Source organism: Acanthochromis polyacanthus, chromosome 17 (genome assembly GCF_021347895.1).
Source record: "Acanthochromis polyacanthus isolate Apoly-LR-REF ecotype Palm Island chromosome 17, KAUST_Apoly_ChrSc, whole genome shotgun sequence".
Classification (NCBI taxonomy): Eukaryota; Metazoa; Chordata; class Actinopteri; family Pomacentridae; genus Acanthochromis; species Acanthochromis polyacanthus.
The window spans coordinates 21,589,006-21,605,556 of NC_067129.1; the positions used below are offsets into that span (position 1 = coordinate 21,589,006).

Sequence of the window (16,551 nt, forward strand, 5' to 3'; positions counted from 1 at the left end):
ATGATGTTCAAGGCTTAAGGAGCTCACCAAACCAGTTTTATGTTCCAATTAATCAGTGGTAAGTAGTTGCAGGTATACAAATCAACAAAATGACAAGGGTGCCCAAATTTTTGCACGACCTGTTTTTCATGTTATGTAATTTCATACAACTTAATATTGCTACACTAAAAATGTTTGTCTGGAAAATACCCCAGTACTTAGCTTTTATTAGAAAACGAATGGCATGCCACTATGATCATTTTCTGTGAAGACAGAGTAAATTATTATGCAGCTTCAGAGGGGTGCCTTAACTTTTTTCATACCACTGTATGCTGCATGGACATTATATAGAAACTGTCACAAATAAATGGGTAAAAGAAAATGAGAGGTCAATACACTAGAGCTTATTTGCTTAGTGTGAATGATTTCCCGATTCCTTGCATTTGTCCAGTCACTGCTTGAATAAAGATGCCACTGTAGTGTAGTGTATATGCCTGTTGTCTGATCCTTTCATTTATTACAGAACAGACATTGAACATGTTCACTGAGATCACATATTTCCCTTTGCGTCTCAGCACAAAGCCAACGCTGAGCCAGTGTGGTTGTTTGACCCGTCCTGTATAATTTACGGGAGAGACGGATTAATGGTGGCCCTCCTGGAAAGCCACTGAGCAGCAGATCAGCTAAGAGACTACAGTGCCAACAAATCTCCAGCACTCAGCTGGTTCCAAATAGGGCGGGTTGGCACTCACACACACACACACACACACACACACACACATACACACACACGCCCACTCAAACAGCAACAACACAGTCATTCAGCACAGACCTAGTCCTGGTTGTCCTGCTCAGGGGCTGGCAGATGGAAATTCTCTGCCTGTTAAAGGATCAGGCCGTGGGCTACGGATCACAACTAACATATGGGGCTAGCAGTTTATAGTTGCAACACAGACTCAACTCAGCTGTGTGTGTGTATCAGAGTGTGTGTGCAAGTTTGTGTTTGTCCTTGTGTGAACCAGAGTTGTTCACAATTTGGACGTTCAAGGATAAGTGTGTGCATGTGTGTGTGTGTATACAGTACATCCATCATCAGGAGAAAGTGTTTTGAAGGTTGTTATGAAGCAGCCTCTTGCATGTTGGGTGAGAATGCAGGCTGCTAGTATTTATATTTAATAATCAGGGTAATACTCAGAGTTTGGTTCTAAGACTATTTACAAGGCAGGAATGCCAAAGAGAAGTGCTCAGTGGCTGACAAGGTACTTTTCTTTTTCTCCAGTTCTTACAGCAAACCAAGCTTTATATAAAGAATAAAGTACAGCCTCTCTATATTTGACATAGATTATGGTCATTAATGTATGTCTGAAAATATTTCATGTTTATACAGTATTTCATATCTATTTATCAAACAATACGTTGCTCCTGCCAAACGTTTACACTGCTGAAAAATTTTCAGACCATTTTGAAAAAGTTTTTAGCCTTTATCATAATGTCAAGGCATGTTTTGTTGGTAATCAATAATATAAGACCTCTCACATGAGTCTTGCCTCTCTCTGCTGGAAATAAATATTTATTAGAGTTGAATTATACTGCTCTGATCTGAATGAATTCGAAGAGTTTAAATCAGATTGTCTATAAAGATGGACAACCCGTCACCAATCCCTCTTTCTGTACAAAAGCTAAAATATTGCTGAAATGGGCACTGCCATCTTGCACTGTTAGCATTGTTTACTATCAAAAAGCAGGGACAGTGTGGCACAACAGTGCAACCTGCCACACCCCAAATACTGCCTAGGAAAAGTTCAAAGAACTGTTTTGAAGTACCTTTGACCTTCTTCAATACAATAAGATGTCAGTGTTTTGACTTTCTCACCACTGAAGAAGTATAAAAATGTCACTAGCAACATCAAATCCGTACATTGATTACTTGATCTAATGTGTTAATTTCCCCCATACGGCTCATGTCAAGGTTCCAACTCACTACCTACACACTATGGATTTCACAGTAACTGATAACTAGCTGTGAAGGAGCAACAGTGCTGTTTAGGAGGGGTGGTCATAATGATTTGCCTCATCAGTGTTTAATACTTTTCCATACCAGTTCAAAAGGCATGGATCAGCTAATGATCAAATCTTACAAATGCATACCTGCTCATGAACAAGTGGCAAGTTTATACCATTCCTTCAGTATCCTTTATAACAGATTTGTACTTTCATAGTCAGTTGAAGAACTAAGAGGAAGATCTGTTCAGCATTAATTGACACTTATTGGCTTGTTATTGCCTGATATTTCGCTGACATTTACAAATTAGAAGTTCTTTGTCTTATTATGCGGAACTAGAAATGTTCAGATGAGGTCTTGATCACACAATTTCCCAGTTTTTCTGAGCACTACTTATGTGCAGTATGTCCTATTTTGGGTGATATTACCACATACGCTCACATATTGAAGTACTGAGTGGTGCTCTCAGATAACTCCATTCAACTCCTGCACGCTGAGTAGCTGAAAGCAGGGAAAGGTTGATTTCAGAACAAACTCAGTATGGTTGTAGATATGATGGTCAACGCAAAGAAAACTATTGCAAATCACAGTATAAATATATCCATGCATGCAAGGAGGATGATCCATTTGGCATAGCAAATTCTCATAATCCTTTACTGAGTGCAGAGTAAGTATGTGATACGGCTCTAAGGTCTGCGATGACATTATACAGAATTCAGAGTGGATGTGGTGGTGTTAATCTGTTCGTGTAAACAGCATGTGGCTATAAATCCCCACCATGACCTTTGTCATATGTTAACTAATTCCTTTGTGATTGATATTTGTTCTGTAGCTGCTGCATGATGCTTTGTGTTGTCATAAACTATGGCCAAGCCTAACCTAAAACAATATAGGGTCACCCAGACAATTTCATGTTTTCAGCGAAAACTTACGCTTTTGTTCGTGTGCTAACATAATTACACAAAGATTTTCTAATCATCAATTGGCCTTTCAACAAGATTAGTTAACACAACGTACCATTAGAACACATGGAGTGATGGTTGCTGGAAATGTTCCTCTGTACTCCTATGCAGATATTACATTAAAAATCAGGGTGAGGTGAATGAATGTCAGTCGCATAGTGAACCTGAATACTTATTAAGTAGCTCTGATCTCTGGAAACTGGAAAGTCTCTTGAATTCTCATGTCTGTCATTTTGAAAGAGAAATCTATAATTCACAATTTGTGGAGGGCTGGTTTTATCCCATTAGCACTGGAAGTTTATAACCCTATCTGTGCTGTTCCACCTGTTTTTTGTTTCAGTCATGACTAAAAAGTCTTGCATTTATTCACAAAGCTTTCATTATCTCACTTGTGTGATTCTTTATTACAGTCCAAGAACATGTTAACCTAAAGATCTAATTTTCATCTGTTGTCTCTCACAGTAACAGACAACCTAAAATTGAAATAAAGTGACACACTTTAACATATTCATGATGCACTATGTAATAAATATGCAAAGACCAATACAGTATACATACTGCAGTCAATGTCTGTCTCAGCACTAATTGACAATCTGTATCTCACAAGTAAAGATAAGAAAAGCTTAGTAGTAAAATTAAGAAGTGTTAGTTGATGTAGTCGACAAATAGTGGAATTCCCGTGTGCTTCCTGCTGGAGTCCAAGCCATGACCTGTTGGTCCACATTGGTTTACTCTGACTGTGTCATTCGAGCAGATGATTATGGACATAGTTTTCTTCTTTTGAACTGCATTTAATACAAAGTGCCGGGTTTATTTTAAGTTCCATCCCAGCAATAAATGATTTAATGTCAAGCAAAATGCTTGATTATTTATTTACTTGATACAATATCTTATTGTAGTTCTTCTGCAGGGCTGTTCATTTGGTTGGTGGTTAGCACTTTCACCATGCAGCTAGAAGATCCTTGGCTCGCCTCTCTGCCTTTCTGCACCGAGTTAGCATGTTCTGCCTGTGCATGTGTGGGTTTTCTCTGGGTTCTCTGGCTTCCTCTCACAGTCCAAAAACATGCTGAGGTTAACTGGTGACTCTAAACTGTCCATTGGTGTGAATGCGATTGTGATTGTTTGTCTCTATAAGTGGCCCTGTGATAGACTGATGACCTGTCCAGTCTGTCCCTTGCCTTTGCCCTAAATCAGCAGTGATAGGCTCCGGCCCTTCGGGACCCCAGTGAGGATTAAACGGTGTATAGATATGGAATAAAAGATGAAATTCTTCACCATTGCTGTCTGGCAATAAATACATTTGGTATTGCATACTTCTTATTCAGCAAATTGCCCTTTTGTTTGTTTGACAGTTTCTGTGTGTTCTCCACCAGGCCCTCCATTTATTGTATCACCTCCGGAGAACATTACAGTGAACATCTCGCAGGATGCCTTCTTCACCTGCCAGGCCGAGGCCTACCCCCGTAACCTGACCTACACCTGGTTCTGGGAGGAGGACAACGTCTTCTTCAAGAAGTAAAGTTATGATCGGGTTCATTATTGTCTGCCATATCACCTCACCTATCGTTATCTCTATCTTTATCTTCTGCTCACAGGCCAAAGTCAAGAGTCTTGTGCTGTTATTAAATTAGGCAAAAAGTGTATTTAAGGTATAAACTGCAGAAACAAATGCATCACTTGTCATTTAAAAAATATTAGTAGCTGCAACGTAAAAGTGACAAAGAGTAATTTGACTTTACTGTGGTGTACACATGCACGCATGCACGCACGCACGCACGCACGCACGCACGCACGCACGCACGCACGCACGCACGCACGCACGCGCTCGTGTACACACACACACGTTTGTACTTCTATCTTAGTGAGGACATCCATAGGCGTAATGCATTTCCTAGAGCCTTATCCTAACCTTAACCATCACAACAGATTGCCTAAACTTAATCCTTACCCTAACCCTAACCAAACCTCAATTCATACCTGTTCTCTAAAAACAAGTCATCACCCTCAAACATGGCTGTTTCAAAGTGAGGACCGGCCAAAATGTCCTCACTTTGTAAAAATGTCCTCACTTTGATAGTTAAATGCAGAAAATGGTCCTCACCATGTAGCAAGTACAACAACACACACACAGACACACACACACACATACTATGTTTTTCTACCATTGTGGGGACATACCATTGACTCCCATTCATATCTAACCCCTAACCCTTACCCTAACCCTAACCTTAACCCAGACCAAAACAATGCCTAATCCTAAAGAAACATTTTTGCACTTTTACTTTTTTCAGTAACAACAACATGGCCAAGAAAACACTGTTTAAACTTGTGGGGACCGAAATGAGGTCCCCACAAGTGACATTGTTATCGGTTTTCCTACAGTTGTGGGGACATTTGGTCCCCACAAGTATAGCCAGCACCTGAAACACCCCCCCCCCCCCACACACACACACGGGGACATTTGGTCCCCACAAGTATAGCCAGCACCTGAAACACCCCCCCCCCCACACACACACACACACACACGCACACACGCATGCACACTGATAAAAGCTATATCAGTTTTATGTCTCCTCCATCTCACTTTTCTGCAGAGGCCCGAAAAGAGCATTTTGTGTCTATCATTAACATTAATGAGCTTCTCTTCTGATTGTCTGACTGTTTTCTGAAAAATAAGACAATTTGGCTCAGTACCTGATTGAGATTCTGGAGGACAAATTGGACGTGTCCAGCATCAAAGCCGATGAGTCCGAAAGTCTGCCATCACCAGAAGCTTTCAGGGGCAAAATCCTTGTGAAGGGGAAGAAACTCCCTCCTAACACTGATGAGAATGTTAGGCAAGCCACAGATTATAGATTATAGCCTACTGTAGCTTGGTAAGACTCACCTTTAATTGCAAATGATGTCAGTATCTGACTTTCTATGTTTGAGCCAGAGTCAGACATGAATTGGAGACAGCTGAAGACAACCTGCTACCTCATCAAACTCACTTTCCACAAGTATATTTCAGGATGGTTAATGATGTCTGTCAAAGTTTTCTGTAAGAGAGTTACTTTAGTGGTACAGTAGTGCTGTTTTCATCTATAATCAAAATGGTCTATTAACTTACTCAGACTTAGTTCCGTGCTTAAGAGGGACATTGTCCATTTTTTTCCTTTGTATGGTAATCATTTGGATGAGTATGTAAATTATGGGGCTACACTGTGACTTGGTGGTTCGCACTTTCATTTTGCAGCTAGAAGATCCTCAATTTGCATCTTGGCATTCCTAAGTCAGCAGGGATAGGCTCCAGACCCCTGCAACCCTAATGAAGATTGGTTGGTGTCTAGATAATAGATGGATGGATGGATGTAAATTATCTTTTATTGTGCATGGGATAACACACAAATCAAGACAACAGACCCAAACTCTATATGAACTACTGAAAGCCAGGTACCACAATGGGTCTGCTGCTACTTATGGTAAGAAGACGCCAAGAGTTGTGTTTGGAAACTTTTATGCATGAGTCATATGCCCAGAAACATGTTATAGACACCCAAAAGACAGAATGCAGCCAGTGCCATAGACCAATCGGAAAGAAAGGATGAACGCATTAAACTTCTCTAAGTAGCTCAGAAAACAGACCTTTATATCTGTACACAGGATTCAAGGTAAGAGAGTTTCAGTTATTTAATATTTACACCATGTCATCACAGTGTTCAATTTCTGAATAAAATATGCGTTTCTCAATGTCAAATAAACTTTAAAACACACAGTAAGCATATTTCAGGTTGTTAGGGAAATTCTTCACTCATCTGTCCATAAAAATCATTGTTACTAAGGCAGCATGGAGCTACAAGTCCCTGTAGGCAGAGCAATAATCAGACCAGAACCCCCTGCTTCAGCTTTATCGATGCCAAATAAATAGATGAACAGATAAATAACCACCACACTTACCAATCTCGTGTCCTGTCATTCCTTCTTGTTCATGACAACCTTTCTAAAGTGGGCAGCAGAATTCTTAGGTAATTATGACACTGATTAGAATTTATTGAGGGATTCACAGTGAGAGGCGGCGAGCTTGCCTTGTGCTTGCAGTGGTAATTAATCAAGGCTTTAACAGCAACAGAAGTTCCAAAGTTCACCAGCATTGCAGCCTGTGAGAAAACACTTCACATCATTAAATTTTCCAACTCAGTGCTGTTTTCCACTTCCTGTGCTGCATCCAGTGCCAAATATCACTCAGGCACATAGTTTTCTCTGAAACAGCCTTGTCATGTCAGAATCAAGCCATAAAAGCCATTTTTGGGCATGAAGTAAGACCTTAACAGCTTGGACTCAGCAAAGTTATGCGTTTGATGTCATGCAGGTTTTTTTAGAAAAATGTAGAGAAAAGATTGAGCTGACATGATTCAGTGTGATGAATTTTGAGACAGACAAATAGATATCTTCATGGCTAAAAATCCATGGTGTTAGATTTTAAATAATTAGCTTAAGAATGGAAAGCATCACTCATCTTGTTTGATGGATCTCCAGAAATGTCAGTCTCCCTACATCTCCCCAAGCAATGGCATTTCCATTGCTGATGCTTGGAAGCTGTTCGGACAGAGACAATGCACTTGTCCATTCTACTTATCCAGAAAGTGCCCCGCAGCCAACAAAGCTTGAAGTTAAGTTAGGTTTATGATGCACATTCACAATGTATCACATTGCATCAATGTCTGCTTCATTGCGCTGTTTGAAGAAGATAGAGTAGACAGGAATGAAGCCAGTGCTCATGCATATGTACAGTATAGAAAAGAAGAGGAGGAGCTTTTCTTGTTCTACTACTGTTGTCATTTCATGCCAACCAAACTATTATTAAATTATGACAGATGTTAGCAGCCTTTACAGCATGTACTCAGTTGTGTTTAGTTGAAAATTTTGAAGTCTACCTGTAGAAACATCGTGTACATCAAAGTTTGATCAAGACGGTGTTGTCCCTGAGAGATGAAGTATTTCCTGAAAGCCTTTGCCACAGATTTGATTCGGTTTCTGAAGTTTTAGTTTTACAGCCTTTCATACTTAGAGGAGGTAATCTGGGAATACAGTAAAGTAAGTCTCCGTCTCTGCCCTTGAAAAGTTATTTATGGGCATATTTCTGGTGTTGCATACCAATACAAGAGGAGCGACAACCTTTTTTATTTTTTAAATGAAAATAAGAAATCTCAACTGAGCAGGTAATTTTTAAAAATCTTCAAGTGTCATCTCTAACTGTGAAAAAGGGCTCAAATGAAAATACTGTTTCGGCACAAACATTTTGACGACTGTCAGAAGAAGCAAATAGCACCGATTATCTTGTAGCAACAGTACACGTCAAGATTGTAGATAGATCGTAAGTGAACAGTCAGTTCTCATAGTCTGGAAGTAATGGGCATGTGTATTGTCCTGAGCTATTTGGCTAAATATTAGGGCCAACGATTGAGTTGGTGCATTCCTGAGATGGCAAGACTTGTAGTGCGCTCCAGGTTAGGCCAGGATGAGTACCTACAGACAAGACCAATCATGAATCAGCAACAGGGTTTTGTAGGATTTGCTGCATCTTTAACTTGCCACTTACAGGACTTAAAGGATCTGCTGCTAAACTTTTGGTGCCTCTTGGACCTTCAGAGGTCTTGTAGAGTCCATGTTTTGGAGGGCCCGAGCAGTTATGGTGGCCTGTGAAGGGTTATTTGCATATTAAGCAGGATGGTTATGATGTTCTTACTCCTCCATATACTTTCTCTTCATCAGCTTCATCACCTCTCAGGTCATCAGTGTGATCAGTGTAGGAATGGTCTGATACCGTAGCGTGCAGTCAAATGTAGTTCTGTTTCCAAAGCAGCTTATTGAATCCAAATCCTTTTGAATCCCTGATCAAATCTTTTCAGAGAGTTTGTCTGGTGGGGAATGAATACATCTCAAAGTTAAAGAAACATACACTACTGTTCAAGAGTTTGGGGTCACCCAGACGATTTCACGTCTTCCATGAAGACTCACACTTTTATTCATGTGCTAACATAATTGCGCAAGAGTTCTCTAGTCATCAATCAGCCTTTCAACATGATGTTCCATTAAAACTCATGGGTTTACAGCTAGAATAGCCATTTACCACATTAACAATGTCCAGACTGTATTTCTGATAAATTTAATGTTATCTCCATTGAAAAAAGAGCTACCTTTGAAGCCTGTTATGTTCATTTCTCATCAGTGCCTGCATAAGGAAAGCAACATGAATGAAGAAATATGGATTCTATTTTTTCATTTAGAAATTAGCATTTTTTTTTGCCTTCTAACTCTATTTAGGAGTGCTTGCAGAGACAGAAGATAAGACTGGCCATCAACATGGCTGGGCCCAGTTTGACCCATGACTACAGGCTTTAACTTTTACATAGCCAGAACCACTGCTTCATGAGCTATTCTTTACTCAAAATGGTGGATGCTACAATTAATTTGACATACTTTGGCCAGAGATGAGTATTTTAAATAATGGGACATAAAGGAAAAGGTTTCCACACAAAACTCTTTGTCGTCTGTACCTTCAAACAGGGTGGATGATGCAGCTTCTTTCGGTGTTGATGACTGTAATCAGGTGCGGTTTTAAAAGTTATTACCTCTGTCAACAAATTCTTTAAATTCATGTTTTGAGTCTTTGCAAATTTCAAAATCATCAAAGCAGCAATCATTATGAAATATCCCCGTTTGTGTTGTTCTGCTTACAAGGCCTATGGGTTCTACATTCAATCAGCAGAAAAAAATAGTTTGGGAAAAAAATAAGTAAATAAACAACAATCCTCTGTAAGTGATATCTGTTGCATTAGCAGCTGAAAGTGACTCGTCACCAAGTTGCAGTACAAAAAGGTCTCATTTTAGCTTCCTCTCTCCAGCTAAAAGCACACAGTAAGCTCGAGGTAGAGTCACAGGAAAATTTTGCCGTTTCGTTTCCTCATCAAAAATAAATCAGCATCTTTTTTGGGGACTACTGAAGTCTACCCTGTTTCTCCTAAACTGTCTTTTTTTATATTTTTAAAAGAAACAGGAATAAAACTTCCATTCAAATAGATGGTGCATAGAAAAGGAAAATAAAAAGTATATACTAAACATACCAGCAGTGTTTTCTTTACTTTGTCTCGGTAAAAACATCACCACCAGAGCTACAATAAAATATTACATAGAAAATACCACAGGCAGCAGTTAGCATCGGCATAGGCAGCTGTCACAGTTGGGGGTTAAACTCTTTTAAAAACACCCCTTAAAATGGCCACAGCTGAACCAAACAACATCAAACTTAGTACTACACTTGCTTGGGTCCACATCAATCCACTTACCAAGCAGATCACATGCATGGTTTTTGAGATATACGTAGAAAAGGCACACATGCTTATACAATCAGAGATGTCTTTATTTATTAGTGAGAAATCAAATTGACTTGTGACAAACCAGCCATCCATAATCTATACACTGCTTTATCCTCACTAGGGTCATGAACAAGCTGGAGTCTATCCCAGCTGACTTACAGTGAAGGCAGGAGACACCCTGGAAGTCTCTCACAGGGCTACATATAGAGACAAACAATCACACTCACATTCACACCAATGGACAATTTAGAGTTACCAGTTAACCTCCACATGCTTTTGGACAGCTGCACAGTGGATTGGTTTTTAACACTTTTGCCTTGCAGCTAGAAGATCCCTGATTTGCTTCCTAACCTACCTGGGATCTTTTTGCATGGAGTTTGCATGTTCTCATTGTGCATATGTGTGTTTTCTCCGGGTACTCCAGCTTCCTCCCACAGTCTGTAAACAAGCTGAGATTAATTGGTGGTTCTAAATTGTCCAGAGGTGTGAATGCGAGTGTGATTGTTTGTCTGTATATGTAGCCCTGTGATAGACTGGTGACCTGTCCAGAGTGTCCCCTGCTTTCACCCCAAGTCAGCTGGGATAGACTCCAGCCACCCTCCCACCACCCTAATGGGGATTAAGTGATATATAGATGATGTCACCTTTAAGTTTTCCTTCTCACGATGCATCTTGTTTCTGATTTACGGAAAGTCTGCATGTCGAAAACATGCCACTTTTTTTCCCATTACCTTGCAGATTGAATGGTGCTGTGCAGGGAAGTAGCCAGAGAAAGTCCATGCAGGCACAGGGAAAACATGCAAACTCCAAGCAGAAAGCCAGGACGTGAATCAGGATCTTCTTGCTGCAAGGCAACAGTGCTAATCACTGTGCAGCCCTGTGACAAACCAATGGAAACCAAAATTTCTATGATCTTGGACTACAGACTACTCTGAGAACTATTAACTTTACAGAGTTTAAATTTGAATCTCATCACTGACACAGATGTTCTGATATTGTGCAGGCTAATGTTTAAGCCAACCAAGTTTTCTTTTGGATCTCATAAATGTATCATCTAATCTTGTCTAATCATTTCAGAAATATACAGGTTAGTGCAGCAGCACAAAAAAAAGGAGTATTTTCAGATCCCAAATTGGGATCAGCCTATTTTTCAGGGGCTAAATTTGAAAAGTATGAGATGAATCTAAATCTCTTATTGATGTTAAATTGAGCCCAGACGTTAAGGAGAAATAGACTGGACAAAGAAGAGTAGTTTGAATTAGTGTGAAGCATCCTCTGCTCTAGGAAGGAAGGTAGATACACCATTTCTCATAGAAAGCACTATGGTGCGTACATGTGCTGCAAAGCATAAGAGATGATGAAATACAACAGTTTGCCCTTTTGTTAAATCTTGTATTGTAATACTCATTTCACCACTTTGACCCAAAGGAGTTTTTTAACCATCGTGAACTTTTAAGCTTCATCACACAAACAAAAAGAATAGTGCTATGACATGTTAAATATGTATTAAGTAACACTCGCAGTTAAGACAATAATGCACTCAGCATGCAAGAGTTTTTAAAGGTCACAGTCTGTGTTTAGGTGAGACTCCTTAGTGGCAAAAGGTTTTCAAGTACAAACCTCAGATACTCCGAGATTAAAAGAGATTTGACTTACAGAGTTAAAGACAGACCCTCAAACGTAGCTCTCCAAAACCCAACCTTGATGATGGCACAGTAATTAATCTACGTTGTCTCAGCTGCATTTCAGACTGGGTACATGGGGATGTTTTAGGCAGGGGTGGTTCAAAAACATCAGGCTATTTGCTGCATTTATGGGAAATTTTATAGTGCTATTGTCACTCAAAAGATACTCAAATATGCACTGCCATTCAAAAATTTGGAGTCATCCAGACAGTTCATGTTTTCCATGAAAACTCACACTTTGATTTATGTGCTAATATAATTACACAAGGGTTTTCTAATCATCAATTAGCCTTTTAACACCATTAGCTAACACAATGTAGCATTAGAACACAGGAGTGATGGTTGCTGGAAATGTTCCTCTGTACCCCTATGGAGATATTCCATTAAAATTCATCTGTTTCCAGCCAGAATTGTTGTTTACCACAATAACAATGTCTAGGCTGTATTTCTGCGTAATTTAGTGTTATCTTCATTGAAAAAAAAAGTTTTTCTTTTAAAAACAAGGACATTTCTAAGTGACCTCAAACTTTTGAACGGTAGTGTACTTTATCATGCACGGAAGTAAAAAATATTCATCATTGTGATCATTACGGTTAGTGATTACTGGTATTGATTCTGAGCTTTCATTCATTCTCCACATCAACCCCATAATAAATGAAAAGGTCAGGGCATTCTTTAAAGGTCCAAATGTGTTTTTCCTTTTAATGTCAGGAAAAAAGTTGTTGCTATTTTTTATTTTTTTGGATCACGTTGGCTTCTGTATGAGTCTCGTTGTTCAGCTTAAACTGTTACTTAAATTTGTTTGTGTAGATATGTAGATTTGTTTCATATCATTTATTTAAAACCTGTCATTGTGGATCTCTTTAAATGTCAGAAGAAAATGTCAGTGGTTGATATTCATTTTTAAAGGCATCCGTTTTAATGAGCCTCTCGGTTCCCTCAGTCTCTATAGAGAAGGGAAGAAAAGAATGGTATTTACAAGAGACACTGCACCAGTGTCACACATTGATGCCAGTTTACTCAGTACTACTGTGAAACCAGCAGTATAATGACCTGTGTGGCTCTGAAGGAAGTTTTCTGAAGAAAGAGAGCATAACCCTGATGATGTAATAGTTATATCACTGAGATAATGTCAGTTTTGAAAGAATGTGTTATGTGTTACGCTCCAAAAATTCTACATTTTCCTTTTTGCAACCTATACTGCTGTTCAAAGATTTGATGTTGCCCAGACAATTTCATGTTTTCCATGAAAACTCTCATTTTTTTTCTTGTGCTATCATAATTGCACAATTATCTCTAATCATCAGTGAGCCTTTCAACACCATTAGCTAACACAATGTAGCATTAGAACACAGGAGTGATGGTTGCTGGTAATGTTCCTCTGCACCCCTCTGTAGATGTTTCATTAAAAATCATCTGTTTCCAGCTAGAATATTCATTTATCACATTAACAATGTCTAGACTGTATTTCTAATTCATTTAATGTTATCCTCATTGAAAAAGCTGCTTTTCTTTCAATTATAAGGACATTTCTAAGTGACCCCAAACTTTTGAACGGTAGAGTTTAGAAGTGTCCACAGGTGTTATCAATACTGGAAGAAAATGGAGACTCTACATACTATAGATTCTACACTTATAATTTCCCTCGGTTCCTCAGAAATACACTTACACCTAACACTGACATTACACCAGTATTTAAATATTATTAGATATTTAAAATGCTGTACATCCCCCCACAAACCTGACTGTGACTCAGGCTGATACATCCCAGGATTTTTGTTGGATGAATGTGCAGCTGAGCAATCTAAAGTCACTGCCTGTGACGTTAAATCAAGCATGCACCCAGATCTCTGTGATCCTCCTTTTCTATTGCAACACACAGACTACAAACTGAATGGCTTACAGAGTTTTTATAAATCAGAAATCTTTGGAATGGGTATCAATAAATCCATCAGCCCCACACTGGTATACTCAAGATATTTCTGTGCTTTAGGGTAGTAACTAATAAGAAGGGGGAATACACATTCCTGTGATTTGGAGCTACCTTTGAAGCCTGTAGACTTACAGTTCCTCTGCAGCCAGCCGCTCTGCTGTGAATCATGAATCAAGCTGGGAGCCGAACATCATTTATATCAAAGTCAGAGTTACACACCCACTGGGAAATGTGCAAAAAGAGCAAGAAAACGTGGCAGTGGCTAAATATATTGTCATCATCTTCACAGGGGTCTTGCATCATGCATGAGTGGCAGCATACATGTGCATCTGTCCATAAATATTCTCCAGGAGATGATGGAAAAAATGTGTCGAAATAACTTTTCAAAAGATATTCAGTTCTAAAAAAGTCAAAGCTTCCAGCTGAGAGACAGCAGCTACAAAGTGTTTGACACCTGCTCCCATCCCTGTGCTCTGTGTTCTTCCAGATATGTTTACGTGACTGATCTAGATCCAAACGTTTCCCTTCTCTTGATCTCCACAGTGACCTAAAGCGCAGAGTCAGTATTCTCATTGATGGTTCCCTCATCATTGCCCAAGTCAAGCCAGAGGATGCTGGGAAATACACCTGTGCTCCCAGCAACAGCCTGGGACGACCACCAACTGCCTCTGCCTACCTATCAGTGCAATGTGAGTGTCTTGACTTTCTTTCCACTTTCACTTGTAATCTGTTACATGTGTTAAAATGTAAGGCCCGCTGGTCTACAGCTCTAACAACTCCTCGTGATAAATGTTTCAAAGGCAAGACTTGGCTTCTGTTATCACTTGTACTGAAATCCATGGGCTAATTCTGCTTCAAGTAATAAACCCATATATTTCTTGAAAACAATAAGTAATGAGAACTAAATCGGAAAGAATCAGAGCATGTTCTTGTATCAGGATAGTGTGGGTGTGTCAGATTTAACTGACAGTGACCAGACATGCCACCAACTGTGAGACGATTCTCAAGAGTGTTGCTTTTGTCATGAGCTTTTAAAAGTAGGAGTAATGAAGAGTCTGTTAATACCCACTCAGTCAACTTTTATTTCTGTGTTTTTACTATTTTCTACAGCACAGACCTAATGGAAGGCATCACATGCATTTGTAGCAACAAACCAATGTTCCTTTTGTGTTGCTTTACACACTGCTCATTCTCTCAACCAGTATCATGGGGTCATCATCACCTTCAGCTTTTCCAACGACAGGTTACACATAATCATAACCCCATGACACCTCATCCGTCATTTTCTTTGTAGAAACAACACATCACTATTTCTAGTGGAAACAGCAGTTCAATAAAGAAATCAGATCAAAGTTCCCTCTTTGTGTTTCTTGGCTGAAGCAGTTCTGCTCCCCTTTTTGGTTTCCCATAGTAGTGGTTTCTCTGCAGAAGTTCCGCCATGAAGATCTGATCCAGTCAGTCTCCTCCCTGCAGTTGATGTTAAGATGTGTGCGCTGCTTTATCTCTGCAAAGCACTGATGTGGACTGTAATTTGAGCTGCTGATAACTGTTGACTTCTGAGGCTGTTAACTCTAATGAACCTCTCCTGCTGTAGAGGGAACTGTTGGTCTTTCTGTCCTGCTGTGGTCCTCATGGGAATCAGTTTCATTAGTATATTATGGTTTTTGAAACTGTACTTTAAGAAAACTGTAGACAGCTGAAAATTTGAACTAAACTCTTTGTTTCTACAAGACTCAGACACCCTCAGTGCAAGAAGGAGCGCTACCGCAGGTCCTTCATCCCCACTGCCATCAGACTGTATAACACTACTGTGTAGTTGTTATTATGTGCAATATTTATTATCTTGCTCTTGCACTTTCGTGACTTTTGCACTCCTGTTTTTTGTTTCTAAGAGCCCTGTAATGTTAAATTTCTCCTTTGTGAGATTAATAAAGTCTATCTTATCTTATCTTACATTGGTGGTCCGTGTACTTGGGCCTCTAAATGACAATATCTTGAATTAAAACACAGCCTACTTCCATTTTTTCAGAGCTTGAAAGTATGACACATTCAAAGAGGCTGCATAATACAGCCATGAATAATCTAAGTGTAGGATTGTTGTGCCGATTTGTGTTGCATCAAAGTTGATAAAGTAGCAGCTACGAATTTTTAGAACAAATTTAGTGACATCAGTGTCACTGACTCATTGTCACAATGCTGTTATTTACTCTCTTTTTGACAGTCTTGATAGGTGGAATAAAAGTCAGTTTTGTCAGATCTTACAGACCTTAGAGAGGGACAAAGACTGGATTTCAAAATTCTCCAAGGGCTTCTGATCCATAGAGTTCAAAACTGTTTATATTGGTCTCACAGCTGTGGAGCCTTTATTGACTGAGTTTGGGGGTATTTTTTCGGTGGGGAATTTTCAATTAAATGACTTCAAGCTCATTGAATTAAAGCTGGAGTAGGCAGTATTTATTTTGGCAAAAATCCACATTCACCTTTCAGCAAATTTTAAGTAGTTCAAATGATCTGAGAACAAACTAGACATGTGCCCCTCCTCCTGGCTCCATTTTCAGGCTACTGAAAATGTATCTTCTCACAAGAGATTTCAGCCAATCACAGGACTTTTCACCCACAGCAGGTGGGATAGTAT

General features: G+C 39.4%; 1 protein-coding gene across 5 annotated transcripts in view; it reads left to right on the forward strand.

Annotated features, from left to right (window-relative positions):
• Positions 1-16,551, forward strand: part of LOC110958361 (protein turtle homolog B-like) — a 171,085-nt gene that overhangs the window by 90,372 nt on the left and 64,162 nt on the right. For all 5 annotated transcript variants that reach the window (XM_051937145.1, XM_051937147.1, XM_051937146.1 and 2 more), the window contains exons 6-7: positions 4,317-4,458; positions 14,460-14,605. In XM_051937145.1, the coding sequence (XP_051793105.1) occupies positions 4,317-4,458; positions 14,460-14,605 (288 nt within the window). The remainder of the gene's footprint in view (positions 1-4,316; positions 4,459-14,459; positions 14,606-16,551) is intronic.